A 23,395-nucleotide genomic window follows, 5' to 3' on the forward strand; every position below is an offset into this window, starting at 1 on the left:
GTGTGTTTGTGTGTGTCTGTGCAAGTTCACTCATGTGCGCGCACCAGTCCCTGGGGAATGGAATGAATATTTTATTCCGCTGACTCATTTTGGAGCCCCCAAGTCTCTGGAGGGTTCTCCTTGGTCTGCATTTGAACACATCCCACAAGGGGCCTCACTTGCTTTGTTGTTTTTCGGCTGTGCCCAAGGCATGTGGAAGTTCATGGGCCAGGGATCAAACCCAAACCACAGCAGCAACCCAAGCCACTGCAGTAGGACCACTGGATCCTTAACTCTGCACCACAAGAGAACACAGGGCCTCACCTGCTTTGGAGTTAAAGAACCCTGTGGACGGGAGGCTGCCAGGGCTGGGCTGGGAATGGGGCCGGCCCCTGCAGGCACGCCAACATCCTAGCTGGTGGGCATTTCCTCTGGAGAAAAGGCCATGGTCACCCTGCCCAGAGGAGGCACAGGGGTGCTGGTGAGGGATGGAGAAAACAACTCACACATTTCCACTATCTTCGGGCCTGGGACTGCCTTCCTCAGAGACAGCTAACTTCCGGTGCAACACTGAGATGGGTGAGGAGGGAAACCCAGGGGGAAGCGGGAGTGAGGGGGATGCTTTTTATGTGCAGTTCCTTTGATTTGGTTTGGTTTCGGCCACCCCGCAGCACATGGAGTTCCCTGGGCCAGGGATCAGATCTGAGCTGCAACTGTGACCTATGCTGCAGCTGGAACTTACGCTGCGCCACAGCGGGAACTTCTGCAGTTTCATTTTTAACGGATGGAATAGAATTGTGTTAGAAACCACCTGTGTCCATGGTAAGAGCCTTGTTAAATAAATTACAGTCTGTTCATTCAAGGCAAGGGGAGGCAGCAATTACAGAGAACAAGGCAGCTCCTCCGGTCCTGAGGTGGAATGATCCGTAGAAAGACCTACATGTTAAAATATTTCATTATCTCTGAGCTAGATACGGAAGAAAGGTGCCAAACACGTGACTGGGATGCTGCCACTGCTGGTAGGAAAAACATAAATGAACGTGTGTCTGCCTGTTTGGGTGCACACAGTCTCTGGAAGGATAAACAAACACTGGTTGTCTCCAAGGAAGAGCTGGGTGGGGTGGGAGGGGTGTTCAGGGACGGGAAGCAGATTTATAAAATGATAAGACCAATTTAAAAAATTAACATATGTGAAGATTATGCAAACCTATAGAAAAAGTAGGCATGTGGTTTCCAGGATCTTGAGAGGTAAGAATTTTTGTTTTGGGGCAGTGAAAACATTCTATAATCTCGGTGGTGACGGCTGTACAACTGTGAATATACCAACACTAGCTGGTACATTTTATTTTTTTTAATTTATTTTGGCCACGCCTGTGGCATGGGGACGTTCCAGGGCCAAGGATCAAACCCAAGCCACAGCAGTGACAACGCCAGATATTTAACCCATTGAGCCACTAGGGAGCTCCTGCACCCTTTAAGAGTGAATTTTATGGGAGTTCCTGTTGTAGTTCAGTGGGTTAACAACCCAGCTAGTATCCGTGAGGATGCAGATTTGATCCCTGGCCTTGCTCAGTGGGTTAAGGAAGCTGTAAGCTGCTGTGGCTGTGGCACAGGCCTGCAGCTGAAGCTCCAATGTAACCCCTAGCCTGGGGACTCCCATATGCCGCAGTGCAGCCCTAAAAAGAGGGAAAAAAAAAAAAAGTGAATTTTATGGCATGTGAATTGTTTTCGTTTTATTTATTTATTTATTTATTTATTTATTAATTTATTGTCTTTTGTCTTTTGAGGGCCGCTCCACAGCATATGGAGGTTCCCAGGCTAGGGGTCTAATCAGAGCTACAGCTGCCGGCCTACACCAGAGCCACAGCAACACCATATTTGAGCAGCATCTGTGACCTACACCATAGCACATGGCAACGCCGGATCCTTAACCCACTGAATGAGGCCAGGGATCGAACCCGCAACCTCATGGTTCCTAGTGGGATTCATTTCTGCTGCGCCAAGACAGGAACTCGGAATTGTCTTTGTTTTAAAAAAAAGGTCTTAAAGTAACATCTGAATTTTGTAACATGTTTTACCTATTTAGGTGAATTAAATTTTTAAGCCTTCCAAAAGAAAAAAAAAGGTAAGGTATAACCATGTTGTTACTGTGTGTAAAAACATAAAAAGTTCTCCCATCTCCATGCAGATTCCTGACCATAACCATCAGAGGTTAGAAGTCAGCTATCCGGAGTTCCCGTCGTGGCGCAGTGGTTAACGAATCCGACTAGGAACCATGAGGTTGCGGGTTCGGTCCCTGCCCTTGCTCAGTGGGTTAACAATCCGGCGTTGCCGTGAGCTGTGGTGTAGGTTACAGATGCGGCTCGGATCCCGCGTTGCTGTGGCTCTGGCGTAGGCCGGTGGCTACAGCTCCGATTCAACCCCTAGCCTGGGAACCTCCATATGCCGCGGGAGCGGCCCAAGAAATAGCAACAACAACAACAACAAAAAGACAAAAAAAAAAAAAAAAAAAAGAAGTCAGCTATCCGGGCTGGTGCCCAGGAACCTGCATTGTGTCAGGACTCTCAGGAGATCAGATGAGCAGCCAGGCGTGGGACCTATTGCCCTCGAGGGAGAGAGGGAGGAGTATGTACATCTTGGCTCAGAGATGACAACGAATTAGCATCTGAGCACCGCCTGCTTAGCTGCGCCTGGCTAAGTTCTTCCCATATGATATATTGCCTTTACTCTGCTGTAGAAACCCCAGGAGTTGGGTGTTACTGCTCCACTGCACAGAAGAGGGAACCAAGACCCAACAAGGTGGGGTCCCCTATCTGGCATCGCAGGCTAATGAGGAGTGGTCTGTCCAACTCCAAATCTAGAGGTCTTTGCCCGGCTCTAGGCTGCCCTGTCCTTCCCAACAGCCCATAGATTACATTTTCTCCTTGATCACAATCCATTTGGCACTTCCCTGATGTCTGTTTCATGCTATTCTATAATTATCTTCCCCCAACAAGATTATAAATTCCTTGAGAGCAGGGACCACATCTTCTCAAATGCAACCAGCATTTATACGACACCTAATGATGTGCAAGGCACAGACAAGAGCCAGGAGCTGCCTTCGAGGAGGCTGGCCATACTCTGCTCTCCCTCCAGGATGGTTGGCACCAAAGGCCAGGACCCTCTGAGTCGCTGTCTCTGGTGAGAGCTTCCCTGGAGGCTCAATGAGCTAGCCCAAGCCAGGACCCAAGGGGACCCCAAGTGTCCACATTCTCAGCCCAACCCAAACCACCCAGGGACCGCATGTGATCAAAGGGTCAAGAAGGGAGCCTCAGCCCTGCCTGGAGACCTGAGACTCATGGGACATTGAAGACGGAAGAGGGATGCCTGCCTTATGGCCCCTAGAAACCAACTGATCATGGCCACTGTCATGACTGCCCATGGCATGTGAGCCATCGTCCTGGGTGAGGAGACCGTTTGCAGGAATAGGGAAGACACCCTGGGCAAGAGGAACAGCCCATGCAAAGGCCTGGACATGGGCCTTTCTGGATTTTGACTGGAAGTAAGAGGAACCGACCAGAGGGTTAACTGGCTTGGGAGCCCTGAAGCTGAAAAACTCCCTGTGATGTGGGGTGGATGCCTGTCATCAATCTCTCCCTAAGATCAAGCACAGCCACTGGAGCTCCCCCTAGTGGCCACAGGCACAACCCCTCCTGGAACCTGCCCCCATCAAGCTTCTCTGCACCAAACTCTAGGGTCACCATGAGCAGCTACTCCAACCACCAGAAGGCTCTCCAGTGGAGACAGTATGGGCTTTGGAGTCAGGCAGACCTGGCACTTGGGGTGTGACTCTGGGGAAATGGCTTCATCTCTCTGAACCTGTGTTCTCATTTGAAGAGGGTGAACAATGAGCTCAATGCTACAAGGTAATGCCTGACAGATGGTCAGGTGCCAGGAATGGCGCTACAATGATGAGGAGAGTCTGCATGCCTCACCACGCTCACCACAAAGCCACAGTGCCCAGGGCCTTAGGGAGGGGACACCTCTGCACTAAGATATGTCCCCACTGGCAAAATCAGCCCTGAAGAGATGACTCGCAGAGGACACCCACACACACACACAGACACCTCTCTGAGGGCCAAACTGTGGCTGGACTGTGAGGGGAGGGACAGACACAGCTCCAGCAGCCTCTCCAGCCCCAAGCTGGGTCCTTTGCTTCCCAAGTGGCCTTGGCTCCAGGGTCCCCTCTCCCAGTGGTGGGAGGGAGCATGGATGGACAGCCCCACCCCGGAGGGACCAGCCCCACATACTCACATCGTCAACCTTTGGCTCCGTCACAGGGACCCACTTGTAGATTCTCAGGGATGTGTCACCCACCGTCACCCATTTCTTCTCCCTGCAGAGGATGAGGAAGAGCCCATTACCAGGGGCTTCTGGGGCAGGCCCCTGCTCACGTTTGTGGGGGGCACAGGCCACACTCCCATAGAGTAGCTGTGACACAGTAGCTGTTCGGGCAGGGGTAAGAGAATGTGCCCTGGATCACAGAGACGAGGGTTTGAATCCCAGCTCTACCTCTCACTGGCTGGGGGGTCCCTGGGCAAGTCATGTCACAACCCAGAGCCTCAGGTTTCTCATCTGTTAGACCCATGGGGTCATCAATCTCTCCAGGTTGCACTGAGGATTACAGGAGACCAAGCATGTTGACGGCTTCCTCGTGCCTGGAAGGAAGTGCTTGGTAAGACTGGGGGTTGGGCGGGGCTGCCACTGGGATGATAGCTCTGGAGGAAGGGAAGGGGGCCCCAGGTTCCTCCGGCCCAGCATTCACCCCACCGTGCATCGAACTGGGCCACCCGAGCCCCTCTAGGCAGCAGAGAGGGCTTCAGACCAAAAAGGCATTTTCCTCCCGTAGGGTGCGGGGGGAAGGGGCTTCATCCAGGGCACCCGGGGGCTCACCCTGCCCTCCTGGAGACGGCTCTGAGGTTGTGGGAAGAGAGGCAGGAACTGACAGCACAAGTAACCACCCCAGACTCTTCCACACAAACGCTGGTTAGATCAGGGAATGGAGGGGAGGGGAGAACCTGGATGCTCAAGGGCGGTCCCCGGGCACTGATACTGAAGGGCTTCGAAAGGGCAGCACAGCCCCGACCGTGGGCAGCAGTTCACATTACACCCTACACCTTGGTTCAGAGATGGGCTTGGGTTTCAGGGTCTCAGCTCCTAATATCTGCACGGCTGTCCTCTACCCAACCCTAGCCGCACCCTCAGCTCTGGGGGTACAGTGCCCCCCAAGCTGCCAAAGTCAGGGTGATGGTGAGAAGCAAAGCACAAGCCATGAGAAGGAAGGGGGGGTGAGTGGTTTTCACTAAGGGTAATGATGGCAATTACCACCCTTTCCTCCCACACTGTGCGCTAAGCATCCTCCTCTCTAGAATCAGCACCCCAGCCTCCCAACTTTGGTCCTCAACCTCCCTTGGTCTACAAGTTAGGTCCTGTCACTTCCTGTCCCTTACGCTGGGAGTGACAGCCAGAGGCCATGCAGCAGAGGACACTGAGGCTCAGGCAGAAGCCCCCACAAGGAAACCTGGGATATCAGGCAGCGGGGGCTCTGGAGTCCACGTTCCCAGCACCAGGAGAAGCAGGAGGTCATCATAAGGAAATTAGCTGATTCAAGGGACGTGGGATGTGATGTCAGGGCCAGACCTGGTGCAGGTAGCAGAGTGGCCAAGGAGCCCTCAGCAACTTTAGGGACAAGGGTTCCACCAGGGCTAAGAACCATGTGTGGCTATGGGTACCCTGTCCAGCCTCCCTGCCCAGACCTTGGCTGTGGGATACTAGCTCTCAGGAGCTGGTGGAACCCGTTACCACCACCTGGCACCCCTTCACCACTAGGGTTCAGGGTGTCCAAGCACACTCACAACCAGCTAACCAAACCCACGGACACGTGCACTCCCCAAACTGTGCCTGCTTGGGTCCCAAAGTCCCTCTGCTGGGGGAAGCTCGGGCCTGGCTTTTCTTTATTCTACTATGACCATTTCTAGAGCCTTCTGTGTGCTCAGTACTGTACACACTTGCTCTAATCTTCCCATAACTTCTCACAGCAGTAACTGTCATCTTTCCCATTTGACAGATAAAGAAACTGAGGCAAAGGGAGGTGAGGTCATTCTCCCCAGAGCCAGTGTTTAAACCCTCCATGCTACACTGCTTTTTGGAGCAGCCTCCCCTGGCCCCATCCCTGCCCCTTTTAGCCCTGAAAGAATTAAATAAAGGCAGGTCCCTAAGTCACCACCCATCTGTCCCCTACCTCCTGGAGGCAGGATGGACCATCCACAATTCCAATCTTTCCCCACCTCCATTTGAATAATCAGAAGGTGCCTGGAAGGGACAGGGACATTCCAAGAAACAATCTCGGTGACAAAGCAACCATCATAATAGCCACTGTGTGCTGAGGGCTTACTTCATGCCAAGTGCTTTATTTATAAGCCTTCTCTCCCGAGAACTGCCAACAGGCCTACTGTCACCCCACTTTACAGATGGAGAAACAAGAGGCCCAGAGAAGTTACACCAAAAGTTCATGGTCACACAGTTAGTCAACAGCAGAACCATAATTACTCATAGGCTCTGACCCCTGCTGTTCTGTCTTTGGTGAAAAACTAAGAAATGACTCCACAGAGGACATGGGTGACAGAAGCTGGACAAAGGGCCGAAGGTACTCACTCTTCACAAGCCCTCAACTGGCTTCTTCACCCAGGCCCCAGCAGCTCAGCAAATCCAAGGTTTGATTGTGTTAAAAAAAAAAAAAAAAAAAAAGTAACTGAGTGGCAATACACAAGTGTGCCAGACCTGGACTTCCCAGTGCACCCACATGAGCCAGGATGAACACGGGAAGATGAAGGTGCTTCCTGGAGAGGTTCCAGGCCCCACTGGGCTCCGGCTGGACACAGCCAGGATCTGGTGTGTCCCCTGGCCTGAGTTTCCCAACTCACCCCAGGGATGAGAAACATTCTTCAGTCGCATTTCTAAGCATGGACATTGAGAGGCTATGGGACAGAGGGAAGCATGTTGAAAACCCGATCTCAAACCTGCCATCTGTCCAGCTGCCACCTAAAGAGAAACAGGCCTCCCTGGGCTCAAGGCAAGACACCAAGTGAGTGCCAAGGACTTCATAGACATGTCCAGTGAACGCCGGGTGTGTCAACAAGCCAGCGGCTTGGCAGCACCTTGGGAAACGACACACAGACATGAGGGAGGAGCTGATTTTTCCCGATGCTGCCCCAAACCCATCACCCTAGAACGTAGAGCCTCCCAGCCCTAAAGGAGGGTATTAAGCTGTACTTATTACATGGCACATGGGGTGACAAATAAGTGGCCAAGAGATGTGTGTTGTCTGGCCCCATGGTACTCTTAGAAATTTGAATGAGTTCCCTCTGTAGTGCAATGGGATCGGCTGTAACTCTACAGCACCAGGATGCAGGTTCAATTCCCAGCAGGGCACAGTGGATTAAAGGATCCTATGCTGTGGTGTAGGCTGCAACTGTGGCTCAGATCTGATCCCTGGCCCTGGAACTCCATATACCACGGAGCAGCCAAGTATGAAAAAAAAAAAAATCTAAAAAAATAAAAATTTGAATCAATTGCCAGGCTTTAAAAAAAAAAGTCAGACCTCCACGTAAAAATCCAGATTCCTGGCTACCTTCAAAAACACGATCTGGCCACAAGGGGCCCATGTTGCCCGAGGAGCAGTGGCTCTCTCCAGATGCGGCCCTGTGGCTTCCTCAGATCTCCCAAGTCTCACCACAAGCACCAGGGAAGCCCAACCTCCGCCCCCCCCCGCCCCAACATACCCTGTACTCTCCTGCCTTCTGGCCCCTGATAACCCACCTGGCTAAATGCCCCTCTCTTCCCTACCAGGCTTGAGCTCCTGGACAAAGGGAGTAAATGAGGCCCAAATGCTCCTTCCCAGCACAGGCTCCTGCACCAAACACAGGCATCGCCCTCCCCAGATCGCTAGGCTGAAGCCAATTTCTTTTTTCTTTTCTTTTCTTTCTTTCTTTCTTTTTTTTTTTTGTATTTTTGCCTTTTCTAGGGCTGCTCCCGTGGCATATGCAGGTTCCCAGGCTAGGGGTCTCATCGGAGCTGTAGCCGCCAGCCTACACCAGAGCCATAGCAACTCGGGATCCAAGCCACGTCTGCAACCTACACCACAGCTCACGGCAACGCCAGATCCTTAACCCACTGAGCAAGGCCAGGGATCGCACCCGCAACCTCATGATTTCTAGTCGGATTCGTTAACCACTGCACCACAACGGGAACTCTTGAAGCCAATTTCTTACATTCCCCCACGGGCCAGGCAGCCAGGGAGACCATCTTGCGGTCACCTGCCTCCCTCAAAGAGGGCTCTGAACGCCTCATTTCATCTCCACTTCCCAGAGCTAGTCCTCGATGCCACAGGAGGTTTGGCAATGGCTGGTCTCATCCTAACTAGACCCAGGCCCACTGGACTTGCCCTATGCTGGGCTGGGGTGGGAGGGTGGGTGTCCCTGGAGGTGATGAGGGAAGGGTCTAGGCACAAACCACCTCCTTCCCCAGGGACGGGTGGGGAGTCTTGGGGAACAGGCCTCTCTCTGACCCCACAAGTCACTGAGGGACCCTCCGCCCAATGACTGCCCCTCTCGCCTGCTCTTCTCCACTTACACCGGGCCTCCTAACCCTGACCCAGTTTCCCCACAAAGAGCCCACCATTTTGGTCTTCCTTCAGCCATGTTCTGGCTGCCTCAAACTCCACCAGTGCGCCCTGCTGGGATACCTACCAGACAGAAAGCAGCAGAGCAATGGCAGGTAGCTATGCACGTGGCCACGGCTGGCTGCTGGCTTTTTCCAGGGCGGGGGAAGGTAGGGTTGGCAGAAGGGGGCAAGTTTTAGGGGTCATTGGGGCTGAGGAGAAATACCACCCCAGGCTCACAGACAGAGTGGTATGCTAGGCACTCCGTTCTGAATTTAAAAACAAAACAGAATGCAGAGTTAAATTTCAATTTCAGATAAATGACTTTTTTTTTTAAGTGTAAGTATGTCCCAAACTGTACATGGGGACATACTTACACTAAAAAAAGTATATAAAAATATTATTTCCTTGTTTATCTAAAATTCAAATTTAACTGGGGGGGGGTGTCCTGTAATTTTATTCGCTAAATCTGGCAACCCAGTGTCCCAGCCAGTGGTGAAATGCACGGTTGGTGGCCACACAGTTAATAAACAACTGAAAACCACAAGGGCTGACTGGAAGATGCATTCTAAAGGCATAGTGAGGGTGAGATTTGGCTTCTCAGGGCTGGGGAAACCCAGGAAATAAGGTAAAGTGTTTTTGGTTTTTTTTGCTTAGAATGGGCGGGAGTTGGGGGGGAGAAGAAAAATCAGCACAATGTAAGTTTCTACCTTAGGACAGCATTTAATGACTGCTCCTATGTGCAGGTTAAGTGCTTTTGGAGACATGGTACTATTCCAGGAGGGGAGAAGACAGCACAGAAACCCCTTGCTACCACCGTTAGAGAAGTTAAATGGTTAGTAATCCAAGGTCACAGCAAGGAAGTGAACTGCAAGCCTAGCCATGAGATTCCAAAGCCTGGGGTCTTCAGAGGACTTGACACATAATTTCCCAAAACACACAAAGGGAAAGAGACTGGTTCTCTGCCCCTCCCCCCAAACACAGGCCTGCCCCCAGCTGCTCAGCAGTACTGAGGGCCACCAGGCCGGCTGCTATGGAGCCCACAGGGTGGAAAACCCCACAGCTCCATCTGCCCCACCCCTGCTGAGCAGCTGCCAGGGTGCTGGAGCCTCTGCCAGGCTGGGAACCTGGAGCAGAAGGCCCCACCATGCCTCCCCAAGCACAGAAAGGCTGCTTGCCCCCACCCCTTTCTCACCTCCAGGTTGGTGACAGAAGGACCCAGACAACAGTTCTTTCTTTGCAGAGATCTAAGGCAGGGGACAACTCCGGGATTCCCAGAGAGGGGGTTGTGAGCTTGTTTTCCTGTGTGTGTCTTGGCCTGCAGCTGTTTCTGCCATTTTTAAATGGCTCTAGTCCGGGCACTGGGCTCCCTGCACACCAGGGGAGCTCCCACAGCGGGGAAGACTTGGATCTCAACTTTGGAAGGCCTCTCCTTCTCACGGTTCTGAAAATTCTTTGTCCCACTGGAGCCAAACCCAGCCCTCGGCCGGGCATCCGGCCATCTGCAGACAGCCCTTTCCATAGGAGGCCCAGGAGCACGTGGACTTTATTGATTTTCCTCTTGCCTTTTTTGTTGGGTTTGACTCAGAAAGGACAGCTAACTTGTGACACGGCTAGACTGGAGGCTCGTCCCCAGTGGTTTTGAGAGACCAAGGCGTTACTCGAGAAATGACACCCCTCAACATAAACATAGCTTGCCATGGGGCCTGCCGGGTTTTCAGGCTTTAAATAAGGGGTCAGGACAGGCCCGCGGGCGCTGACACTCGAACGTCGCGGCGGCTCCTTTCCCTCCCTGACCCGGGTGAGGCCGTGGGAAAAAAATAATAAAGTTGAATTCCGGGAGCCGGGAGTTTTCAACAAGTCTGCCCCAACCTGGCGATCGGCTGGCGCCTGGGGCCTGGCCCTTGGGCCGATTCCGAGAGAGACCCGGACGAGGCCGGGGAAACGTGCAGTCGTGTTAATTACAACAAGGCCACGCCGAACGGAATCTAATGTGAGCTGGAGAACCCGCACCGCCAACACCGAATCCCCCGTGCCCCCCGCGCGGAGAACAAAAACGACGGCTCTCTCCGCAAAACAAACACGAGCTGCCCGTATTGGACAGGCAGACGCTGCCCAGGACCCGGGCCTGGCCCCGAACATTCTCTCGCCCGAGCCCCCGAGCCCGGGTCCGGGCAGAGCGGGACGGGAGGGGGGCGCCGGAGCACCAGGGCCCGCGGCCGCCGCCGGCGTTTCCTCCTCGCGCTCGCCCCCATCTTTCCTCCTCGCCCAGAGCCTTCGCTCCAGGCAGCCCAAAGCGCTAAATTTAAACGGCTCGCGCTCTGCAAACTCCGCAGACTCGAGGGCGCCGGGCCTGGGAGGCGGGGAGCGAGCGAGCCAGCCAGCCAGCCAGCGAGGGAGGGAGGGAGAGAGGGAGGCCCGGCGCGGGCAAGGGCGCGGGGGCCGGCGCTGCGACGCCCGGGGCGCGCGGGGAGGAGACGGAGACGGCGGCGGCCCGCTCGGTGCCTGCACAATGGAGCTCGCGCTCTCCCCTCCGCCGCCGGCATCGCGGCCCCGGCGCGCGGGAAGCCGCTTTCATGTGACTTGCACAAAACGAAATGGCTTCTGGGGCCGGCCCTGAGCCCCCCTCCCGGGAGCTGAGCGCCGCGGCGGGGACTGCCCGCCGCCCCACCGCCCGGTCCCGGGCGCCCGCCGCCTCCAGGATGCCGCCGCCGCCGCCGCCGCGCCAGGTGGGCGACAGGCGCGAGCGCACCTGGGCTGCGGCCGCGGCCCCCGCCGCGCGCAGGTGACCCGGCTCGCGCGCCGCCCGCCCTCTTCAACTCCCGGGCCCGCGGGCGGACCGGGGCGCTGCGCCCCGCTGGCTTTTTGTATCTGGTCTCGGGGTTTGGGGCGGCCGCAGCGCCGAGCCGGCGAGCGAACGAGCGAGCGAGGGAGCAGGCGCCTCCGCTTACCATTTGCGCACTTTCTCGATAGCCGCCATGACCCTCTTGATATCATCTTTGGCCCGGCTCCTGGTCTCGGCTCGAACCGACCTGCCCGACATGGTTCTGGCGGGGAGAGAGAGGCTGGGGGAGCGCGCCCGCCGGGTCCTGCTCGCGCTCCGCGGCGGCCACACTCGCGCCCGCCCGCCCGCTCACTCACTCACACACACAGACACTCACACACACACTCGCACACATACACACACACACACAAAGCCTGGTGCCGCCGCGCGCCCAGGGCCCAGTGCGCAAGCGCCGGGCGGCAGCTGCACGGAGCAGGGGGAGCAGCGCCGCCGCGGCAGCCGGCAGTGCGGCCTCCGGGCGCTGCTGCCGCGGGGCAGCGGTACGAGCCTTTCCGCCCACCCGGGGGAGGCGCCCGCGACCCCCTGCTCCCGGGGGAGGCGGCGAAGGGCACATGGCGACCCCCGGCTCCGGTCACGCTGGGGCAGTGGGACGGACGTGCGCGCGGACACTTACTCGGAGGCCGCAGGTGCCGGGGGTCCCCCGGGAGAGCGGCCGTGGAGGGGGCGCATTCCTGGGGAGCCAGCGCGGCGGCGTGTCCGCTGCCCCGGTGTGTGGCAGTGGCTGCAATAATGCAAGTTTCCTAAGGGGCTCCCGACTTCTCAGAGTTGAAGGCTCCGATTCGGGAAGTGAGGTGCTCTTGGAAAGAGTTGAGAGATGCGGACCTCTGCCCAGTAGAGATGCTCAAGCTAGGACTTCGCGTCTCTTATCCTCGTCCTGTTGGAAAACTAGAATGGGAGGAAAGGTGCCTGGAGTGACCACGAAAGACATTCAACCTTGCTTATTAAATAGCTTTCGGCACAGGAAAAGCTTGATGATATTTATCAGCATATTCACAGGGGCTCTTAGACCTTTTCCCCCAGTGATAAGCTGCCCTCACTATAAATGAGGTTTCTGTCTGAGCCCCAGGCTCTGCCCAGGTGCTACTACCGTACGAATGACCCTGGTAGGTAAAATGGACTGACCAGCGACAAGGAGGACTTATGGGGTGGTTTCGTCCCCATGGTGCCTCCGGAGAGCTCTGCAGGAATCTACAATTACCAGGAGAAGCCAGATGCCCCATCCTTGTGTTCAGCTGCAGCTAAGCGTCTTGACCAGAGCTAATTCAGGCCCAGATGGCTGCTGGGGAAAGTGAGAGTGACCTATTAGCAAGTCCGTTTCCTCAGAGATCAACTAGCTTAATATCAGTCATTTTACTTGGAGGGAAACTGTGTCTGGGAAGTTGAAGCTCACAGCTAGATGTCTGACTCCCACTCATTCTAAAACCCAGCAGTTTCCTCTGAGATTTTGGTTTGGGGAAGGAAAGCTTCTGGAGATTGGAATGGAAGGCTGCACTGCAGGCCTTTCCCGAGGCCTGTCCTTTTTACCATCCTAAACCCCAAGTTCTTAATGTGAGGATTGTGTGGGAAAACTTGTCACATCATGTCATAAAACAGAAGGCTCATACCATTAGCCCTCAGAATTACCTGGTCAGTAGATAGGTACTTTTAAAAACATACATTTGAATTAAAATGGGAAGATAATGTTATTTTTATTTATTTATTGCTTTTTAGGGACCCACCTGCATCATATGGAAGTTCCCAGGCTAGGGTTCCAATCTGTGGCCAGCCTATGCCACAGCCACAGCAACGCAGGGTCCTTAACCCACTGATTGAGGCCAGGGATGGAACCCACCTGGATACTAGTCGGGTTCATTACTACTGAGCCACAATGGGAACTCCCTAGGAAGACATGTTTTAAAATCCAAATATTGACTGAATGGACAAAAGTGCGTATCTACACAATGCAATTATTCAGCTATTAAAAAGGAATGAAGGAGTTCCTGCCATGGCACAGTGGGTTAAGAATCTGACTGCAGTGGCTCAGGTCACTGAGGAGGCACAGGTTTGATCTCTGGCCTGGCACAGCAGGTTAAAGTAGCCAGAGTTGCCACTTGTGTGGCATAGGTGACAGCTGAAGCTGGGATTCATTCATTGGCCTGAGAACTTCCATATGCCATGGGTGTGGCCATTAAAAAAAAAAAAAAGGCATGAAGTACTGATACATGCCACAACATAGATGAACTTTGAAAACATCCTGAGTGAAAGAAGCCAGTCCCAAAAGGACAAATAGTGTATGATTCCATTTACATGAGTTATCTAGACTACGCAAATCCATAGAGACAGAAACCAGATTGGTGGTTGCCAGGGACTGCAGGGGGAGAGGGGGATGGGGAGTGACTTCAAATTGGTATGGGGTTTCCTTTCAAGGTGATTAAAAAAAGAGTTCTGAAAGTAGATGATAATGATGGTTGCATAACACTGTGAATGTGCCTTATGTCATCATTGAATAGTACACTTTAAAATGGTTACAATGGTCAATTCTATGTTATGTGTATTTTACCACAATAGAAAGAAATGCAGATAACCATCTTTAGAAATAGGAGATCTGCCAACTGGGCGCCTAGTGCTATGAGGCAACAATCAGCTGGAGCTGAGGTGCCCTATCCCCCTCAGAGAAAGCTTTCTAGGTCACCAATGTGTCACCCAATCACTTTACTCATTTGTGTTACCACATGGCTGTGTTCTTTTTTTTTTTTTTTTGCTTTTTTTTTTGCTTTTTAGGGTTGCACCATGGCATATGGAGATTCCCAGGCTAGAGGTCAAATCAGAGCTACAGCTACCAGCCTATATCACAACCACAGCGACGCAGGATCCAAGCCATGTCTTCAACCTACACCGCAACTCAAGGCAACACCAGATCCCTGACCCTCTGAATGAAGCCAGGGATCGAACCCACATCCTCAATGGATACTGGTCTGATTCGTTTCTGCTACGCCACAATAGGAACTCCAAGGTATTTGTGTTCTTGATCTCTGATTAAAGTGTCTGGATTTCCCGTCGTGGTGCAGCGGAAACGAATCCAACTAGTATCCATGAGGATGCTGGTTTGATCCCTAGCCTCGCTCAGTGGGTGGGGGATCTGGCATTGCCGTGAGCTGTGATATAGGTTACAGTCATGGCTAGGATCCCAAGTTGCTGTGGCTGTGGGATAGGCCCGCAGCTGTAGCTCTGATTCAACCCCTAGCCTGGGAACTTCCATGTGCTGTGGGTATGACCCTATAAAGACAAAAACAAAACTATAAAGTTTCCTACAAATGTTCTTTTTTTTTTTTGTCTTTTTGTCCTTTGTTGTTGTTGTTGTTGCTATTTCTTGGGCCGCTCCCGCGGCATATGGAGGTTCCCAGGCTAGGGGTTGAATCGGAGCTGTAGCCACCCGCCTACGCCAGAGCCACAGCAACGCGGGATCCGAGCCGCGTCTGCAACCTACACCACAGCTCACGGCAACGCCGGATCGTTAACCCACTGAGCAAGGGCAGGGACCAAACCCGCAACCTCATGATTTCTAGTCGGATTCGTTAACCACTGCGCCACGACGGGAACTCCTACAAATGTTCTTAAATGTTCTAAAAATTTATTTATTTAAAAATTTTTTTTTGCTTCACTCATGGCATGCGGAAGTTCCCAGGCTAGGGCTTGAACCCACACCACAGCAGTGACAATACTGGACCCTTAACCCACTAGACCATCAGGAACTTCTACAAATGTTCTTTATAAACTTATTATGACCCTTTTTATAGATTCCTGTCCCCTGCAGTTCTGTTTACACTTCTTTCCTTCAACAAAGCACAACTGTTTTATGGTCTCTGATCATTCTAATATTTGAAATCTCTGAGTGTTTTTGCTAGTTCTTCCTCATGGTGTCCTACTTCCTTGTGATTTGCCTAGTTCTCTTTGACTTTGGGGGACACTGTATTTTTTATTTTATTTATAAGGATAATTTAAGGCCTAGAATGAAGTTATCTTCCTCTCAAGATGCTTTACATTTTGCTTCTGCCAGGCTCCTGAGGGCACTGCTAGCATAGGATGACCAACATCCAAGTTCAGGTCTTGTTGGTCTCTGGAGCCCCAGGTGATGCCAACATAGGTTGCCCAAGTGAGCAAGACTGAGTTGCTATTTGTACCCAGGGTAGGGTCAGTGATGGGCTACAACTGGCTGACAGGCCTGCACATGCCAACTCTGTGTTCAGTGATCTCCTGTCAATAGTTTTGAAATTAACCATGGTGGAGCATTTACACCATGGAAATTGGCAAATACTATACATCAGGACCCTTCCCCAAGCCCACAGAAAGCTGGTTGGTAAACGTTTACTAGCACACCACTGGTGAAGCCCAGTGGTGTCCAATCATGGGCAAAGTCTCGTTTCCCACCTGGTATGGACCCTGGACTTTGATTTTTGGCCTGTTGCCTCAAAAAAAAAAAAAAAAAAAAACCAAAAAAACCCCAAAAAACAAAACTCACACTCAGGAGTTCCTATTGTGGCTCAGTGGGTTAAGAACCTGACTAGTATCCACGAGGATGCAGGTTCAATCCCTGGCCAGTGAGTTAAGGATCCAGTGTTTCCAGGCTGCAATGTAGGTTGCAGATGTGGCTGTGATCCCATGTTGCTGTGGCTGTCGCATAGGCTAGCAGCTGCAGCTCTGATTCAACCCCTAGTGTGGGAACTCCATATGCCTTGAGTTCAGACCTAAAAAGCAAAAAATAAAAAATAAGAAATAATTCACACTGAAGTTTAAATATGCTTGGTTTGGCAAATATCTACAGGGATCCAGTGGCTTCCTTGCTGGATTATCTTTCAGGGTTCTCTTCTCCTTCAGTTTCACCTTTTCCTTACTATCTTGTCAGTGGGTAGCAGCTTTAGGATGTTTTGTTTTCTGCTGTACCCTTGGTATGTGGAAGTTTCTGAGCCCAAGGTTGAACTGTGCTGAAGTTGCAACCTGCACCACAGTTCAACAATGCCAGATCCTTAACCCATTGTGTCACAAGGGAACTTCCTAGGGTCTTTAAAAATACATTTTCTAGCATTTTTTAATTGATTTCAGCTTGACTGTATCTGAATAACTAGTTACCAGAGACTGGAAGTCAAGCTCTCTCTGAATGTTTGTGATTATTTTAGAAGAGTGATCCTGGGGTTGCAGAAATGAGTTATTAGTTGTTTAGCACAGTTCCCTCCGTGGCGCGGTGGTTAATGAACCTGACTAGGATTCAGGTTAGATCCCTGGCCTTGCTCAGTGGGTTAAGGATCTGGTGTTGCTGTGAGCTGTGGTGTAAGTCGAAGATGTGGCTCAGATCCTCTGTTGCCGTGGCGGGGGCGGAGGCGAAGGCGAAGGTACCTCCTAAACAGAGATGGAAATGCTTGCTTGTGAGGAAAACAAGGACCCAGTCCAGGCCCTTCCGGGCAGCCTTGGTCCTCACCTAGCAACTTGCAGCCGAGTGCCGTTTATATAAGCAGAGGTGCGTTGGTGTTTAGGGAGCAGGTCATTAGCAAGGCCCAGCCAAGGGGGAAAACTTTGAAGGGAACACCCCAGCCGCAGAACAGAATACAGTCCCTTCCTTGAAGACACAGACAGAGAAGATGTGCTGCAGAATCTGAAGCCCCCCTCCTTTCATGGAAAAGGACCCTGCCATCCAGCAGTCGCACAGCCAGTTAGTGGAGCTCTGCCCAGAGCCCCAATCCCCCCACTGCGTCTCGGACCGTGCTCTCCAATCCACAGTCAACAGCATGTTGACCATTGTGAATCAGCCACATGGGAGGACTGACACCTCAGGACCTTCCTTCCCCCTACAACCCGGATAAGGTTGGTCAGCATTTACAGGGCCGGAAGGGTCCTGAATGATTGTCCTGAAGGCCCCCCCTCAGTGTGGGCCTGACAATGAATTTCACAGAGACTGGGGAGCCCTTGAAAAAAGTTTTTTTCTGGAATTCCCGATGTGGCTCAGCGGTAACAAACCTGACTAGTGTCCATGAAGATGTGGGTTCAATCCCTGGCCTTGCTCAGTGTGTTAAGGATCTGGCGTTGCCATGAGCTGTGGTGTAGGTCGAAGATGCTACTCAGATCCCAAGTAGCCATGGCTGTTGTGTACGCTGGTGGCTGCAGCTCTGATTCGACCCCTAGCCTGAGAACTTCCATATGCCACGGGTGTGGCCCTAAAAAGCAAAAAAAAAAAAAAAAAAAAAAAAAAAATTCTGATAAACCAAACACTCCAATAATTGCTTCTCTGCCTACTTTTTCTTACCTATAATTACAACTGTATAAAAATGGTCACCAGGAGAGTGCTCATCATTGCTCAGTGGAAATGAATCTAACTAGTATTCATGAGGATGTAGGTTCGATACCTGGCTTTGCTCAGTGGGTTAAGGATCTGGCATTGTCGGGAGCTGCGGTGTAGGTCGCAGATGCAGCTCGGATCTGGCATTGCTGTGCCTGTGGCATGGGCTGGTGGCTACAGCTCCAATTAGACCCCTAGCCTGGGAAACTCCATGTGCCTTGGGTACAGCCCTAAAAAAACAAAAAGAGGAGTTCCCGTCGTGGCGCGGTGGTTAACGAATCCAACTAGGAACCATAAGGTTGCAGGTTCGGTCCCTGGCCTTGCTCAGTGGGTTAATGATCCGGCGTTGCCGTGAGCTGTGGTGTAGGTTGCAGACGCGGCTCGGATCCTGCATTGCTGTGGCTCTGGCGTAGGCTGGTGGCTACGGCTCCGATTAGACCCCTAGCCTGGGAATCTCCACATGCTGAGGGAGCGGCTCAAGAAATAGCAAAAAGACAAAAAAAAAAAAAAAAAAAAAAAAAAAAAAGACAAAAAGAAAAGAAGTCACCAGATCAAATACTAATAGATTGGCAAGTTGCATTCCCATCTGTGTGGCCATTGGCTTGACTAAAAGTTGGGCCACTTGAGCCCACAGAAAAACAAAGACACAGCCGATGTAAAGTGCTTCAAAAGATAGATGTGGTCAAAGGTGAGACGGTATAAGGCAGACGTTCTACCAATGAATGATTAAACACACACTGTCCAGTGATGACCCAGTGACCTGGAGCAGAATTGCAATCCATCTACCAATGGGCTTGGTGAGCTCTTAGATTAGGAATCCAAAGCGTTGCTCAAATGTCCTCTCTCACTCTTACATGTGCAGTCACTTTGGCTGCCCAGCGTCTGAACACTCTTTCCGATTCTGGGTGAGCTTTTGTGAGTGTAGGCTGCCCCCCTACTACAGAAGCTAGAGGGGGCCTGTCTTACTTTTCTCCCAGGGAGTTAGGTTTGGGCACGGGTCCCAACCTTAGCCAGTTGATGGATGGTCTGATTGATTTTCTTTTTTACTGAGGTAGAGTTGATTTATAATATTCTCTAAGTTTCAGTGTATGACCTAGTGATTCAAAATTTTTATAGATTATATGCCATTTATAGTTATTTATAGTTATGCCATAAGATATTGGCTATATTCTCTGGGCTGTACAATATATTCTTGCAGCTTATTTATTTTATACATAGTAGTTTGTACCTCTTAATACCCTATCCCTATGTTTCCCCTCTTTCCTGCCCTCTCCCCACTGGTGACCACAAGTTTGTTCACTGTATCTGTGAGTCTGTTTCTGTTTTGTTATATTCATTTGTTTATTTTTTAGATTCCACATTTAAACGGTGACATACAATATTTGTCTTTCTCAACTGTTTTCACTAAGCATACTACCCTCCAGGTCCATTCATGTTACTGCAAATGGCAAAATTTCATTCTTTTTTATGGCTTAGTAGTATTCCATTGTACACATGTGTATCACATCTTCTTTTTCCATTCATCTGCTAATGGACACTTAGGTTGTTTTCAAATCTTGGTTATTGTAAATAATATTGCTGTGGATATTGGCATACAATATATCTTTTGGAATTAATGTTTTAATTTTCTGCAAGTATATATCCAGGAGTGGAACTGCTGTGTACAAGGGTTCCCTTTTCTCCACATCCTCACCATTTGTCATTTGTGGTTTTTTTGATGATAGCCATTCTGAGAGGTGTGAAGTGATATCTTAGTGTGGTTTGGATTTACATTTCCCTGATGATTAGTGATGTTCAGTATCTTTTGATGTACCTGTTGGCTGTCATATGTCTTCTTTGGAAAAATGTCTATTCAGGTCTTCTGCCCATTTCACTCAGGTAGCTAGTTGATTTTTTTAAATAATAGCTTTATTAAGGTATAATTAATATACCATAAAATCCACCTTTTTAAGATTTTTTTTCAGTATATTCAGAGTTGTGAAACCATCACCACAATCAATTTTAAAACATTTTTGTCATCTGATAAAATAAAACCCTCTATCTATTTGCTGTCATTTTTTTTTCTTTCCCCTTCCCACCAGCACCAGGTTACCAAGAATCTATTTCCTGTTTCTAAAGATTTGCCTATTCTGGACATTTCACATAAAAGGAATCATACAATATGTGTCCTTTTGTGTCTGGCTTCTTTTACTTAGCTTTCTTTTTTTTTTTTTTTTTTTTTTTTTGTCTTTTTAGGGCTATGCTCACGACATATGGAAGTTCCCAGGCTAGAGGTCAAATCAGAGCTGAAGCTGTCAGTCTACACCACAGCCACAGCAATGCAGGATCAGAGCTACATCTGTGATCCACACTACAACTTACGGCATTTCCAGGTCCTTAACCCACTGAGCAAGGCCAGGGATCAATCTTTCATCCTCATGGATACTAGCCGGGTTCATTACCACTGAGCCATGATGGGAACTCCCTTTTAAGCATATTTTAAAGGTTCATCCATGTTATAGCATGTATTAATATTTCACTCTTCTTATGGCTGAATAACATTCCACTATATGGATTTACCACGTTTGTCCATCCAGTCATTGATGGGCATTGGGTTGTTTCCATTTTGTGGCTGGCATGAATAATGCTGCTAGGATTATTAGTATACAGGTTTTTGTGCAGATGCATATTTTCATTTCTCTTGGCTATGCACCTAGGAGAGGAATTTTGGGGTCATATAGTAACTCTATGTTTAACATTTTGAGGAACTGCCGAACTGTTTTCTAAAATAGCTGCACCATTTTACATTCCCACTAGCAGTGTATGAGGGTTCCAATTTCTCCACATCTTCACCAACACTTGTTTTGCCTGGCTTTTTCATTTTAATCTTGTGGAGGTGAAGGGGTATCTCATTGTTTGATTTTGATATTTTTTCTTTACAGCCACACCAGCGGAATATGGAAATTCCCAGGCAAGGGGTCTAATCAGAGCTGCAGCTGCCAGCCTACACCACAACCACAGCAACACCAGATCCGAGCTGCATCTGCAACCTCCATCACAGCTTGTGGCAACACTGGATCTTTAACCCACTGAGCAAGGCCAGGGATCAAACCAGAATCCTAATGGACACTGTGTTGGGTCCTTAACCCACTGAGCCACAGCGGGAACTCCCTCAGTCAATACTGAGCAGCTGCCTGCAGTGGAAGCTCTACTGGCCAAATCCCTCAAGAACATGGTCAGGCTGAGAACCCCAGTCTCCAGGGCAGCCATGGCTGAAGGATACAACTTTTTCTTTGTGGCTTTTTTTTTAAACTGAAGTAGAGTTGATTTACAATATTGTGTTGATTTCTCAAAAAAAAAACAAAAACAAAAACAAAAACAAAAAAAACAAAAAAAACCAACAAAAACAAAAACAAAAACAAAACAAAACAAACAAAAAAAAGACAATATTGTGTTGATTTCTGCTGTACAGAAAAGTGCTTCAGATATACATACATATATATACATTCTTTTTCATATTCTTTGCTATTATGGTTTATCACAGGATACTGAATATAGTTCCCTGTGCTATCCAATAGGACCTTGTTGTTTATTCATTCTCTATATAACTTATATCTGTTAACCCCACACTCCCAGTCCATAACCCTTCCTCTCCCCTCCCCCTTGGCAAACACGACTCTGGTCTCTGTGCCTGTGAGTCTGTTTCTGTTTTGTAGATAGGTTCATTTGTGCCACATTTTAGATTCCACATATAAGTGACAATCATATTGTATTTTTCTTTCTCTTTGACTTACTTCAATTAGTGTGAGAATCTCTAGTTGCATCCATGTTGCTGCAAATGGCAGTATTTCATTCTTTTTTGTGGCTGAGTAGTATTCCATTGTGTATATATACTTCATCTTCCTTATCAATTCCTCTGTTGATGGACATTTCAGTTGTTTCCCTGTCTTGACTGCTGTAAATAATGCTGCTACGAACATAGGAGTGCATGTGTCTTTTTGAATCATTGTTTAAAGACCCATTTTGCCTGAATTGCTGTGAAGCACAGCAGAGTGTCAGGCTCACAGAGGATGAATGGCATGTGGGGTAACCCAAGGGCAGAGGCCCTGACTGGCTTCAGGAGCATTTGCCGGAGAGCAAAGCAGCGGAGGCAGATCACGGAAACAATTCAGGGGTGACTGAGTCAGAAAGGTGGTACAGGTTTCATTTTTAAATATAGTTTTGATCTTGAAATAGTTTAGATTTGCAGGAGGACTGCAAAGGTAGCACAGAGAGTCCCACAGACCCTTTGCCCAACTTCCCTTGTGTGCACATTTATGCGACCAAGATACAGTGATCGAAACTAAGAAATTAAGTTTGGTGCAACGATATCAACTAAACCACAGACTTCCTCTGGGTTTCACTGGTTCTTCCAAGTGTCTTTCTTCTGTGCCAGAAACCCAGGATTCAGTATGCATTTAGTCATTGTGTCCTCTTAGTCTCCTCCAACCTGTGACAGGTTCTCAGCCTTTTTTTTTTTTTTTTTTTGGACAAAATTTAACATCAATTTATGATAAAAATTCTCAACAAAGTACACCTAAAGCTAACATAACATTGTAAATTCACTATACTTCAATTTTTTCAGTCTTTTCTTCTTTGTCATGAATTTGGCCTTTTTTTTTTTTTTTTTTTTTTTTTTTTTTGGATTTTTAAGGCCGCACTCGTGGCATATGGAGGTTCCCAGGCTAGGGGTCTAATTGGAGCTACAGCTGCTGGCCTATGCCACAGCCACAGCAACTCAAGATCTGAGCCATGTCTGCGACCTACATCATAGCTCTCGGAAACGCCAGATCCCTAACCCACTGATTGAGGCCAGGGATCGAACCCACGACCTCACAGTTCCTAGTCAGATTCGTTTCCGCTGTGCCATGACAGGAACTCTTTTTTTTTTTTTTTTTTTTTTTTTTTTTTGGCCCTGCTCGCAGCATGTGGAAGTTCCAGGGCCAGGAATCAAACCTGAACCACAGCAGTGACAATGCCAGATCCTTAACCTGCTGAGCTACTAGGGAACTCCTGGGATGTAGGCATTTTTGAGGAGTCCTAGTCAGGTGTTTTGTACAGTCACTGTATTTGTAAAAATCCATTGGAAAGAGTCACCCCAGCCTATGAGGTGGAGCAAACTCCAGCCTGTGGGATGGATCCAGGCTGCCATTTTCGTGTGGTCTGCAAGCTAAGAATAGTTTTTCATATTTTTATTTATTTATTTTTAGGGCCATAAACACAGCATATGGAAGTTCCCAGGCTAGGGGTCAAATTGGAGCTGTACCTGCCAGCCTATACTACAGCCACAGCAATATGGGATATGAGCCGCATCTGTGACCTACAACCACAGCTCACAGCAATGCTGTAACCTTAACCCAGTGAGCAAGGCCAGGGATTGAACTCACATCCTCATGGATACTAGTTGGGTTCATTACTGCTGAGCCACCACAGGAACTCCGTTTTTAATATTTTTAAATGGTTGGGAAAAAAAGTGAAAGGAGATTTCATGACAGGTGGAAATTATCATGAACTCCAAATTAATTTCATCATCAATAAGTATAGTTCG

The 23,395-nt window shown here is 49.8% G+C and overlaps 1 protein-coding gene across 9 annotated transcripts in view; it reads right to left on the minus strand.

The window, feature by feature from the left end:
* BCL7A (BAF chromatin remodeling complex subunit BCL7A) overlaps positions 1-11,870 on the minus strand; it is a 34,433-nt gene extending 22,563 nt beyond the window's left edge. For 7 of the 9 annotated variants that reach the window (XR_014827338.1, XR_014827341.1, XR_014827339.1 and 4 more), the window contains exons 1-2: positions 11,629-11,870; positions 4,273-4,354 (exon numbers count right to left, since the gene is read on the minus strand). Coding sequence is in view for 2 of the 9 variants with exons in the window: in XM_003483424.5 (XP_003483472.1) it covers positions 4,273-4,354; positions 11,629-11,720 (174 nt within the window). In the remaining 7 variants the exon portion in view is untranslated. Of the gene's footprint in view, positions 1-4,272; positions 4,355-6,672; positions 7,176-8,765; positions 8,947-9,872; positions 10,222-11,628 lie in introns of those variants that run through there. The other 2 variants (XM_084996320.1, XM_021074246.2) reach the window with 2 other exon arrangements.
* Between the last annotated feature and the right edge of the window lie 11,525 nt (positions 11,871-23,395).

This window comes from Sus scrofa, chromosome 14, assembly GCF_054392235.1.
Source record: "Sus scrofa isolate SSC_HxYL_T2T_F1_AM1 chromosome 14, Sscrofa_HxYL_maternal_Yorkshire_Landrace_v2.0, whole genome shotgun sequence".
Lineage (NCBI taxonomy): Eukaryota > Metazoa > Chordata > Mammalia > Artiodactyla > Suidae > Sus > Sus scrofa.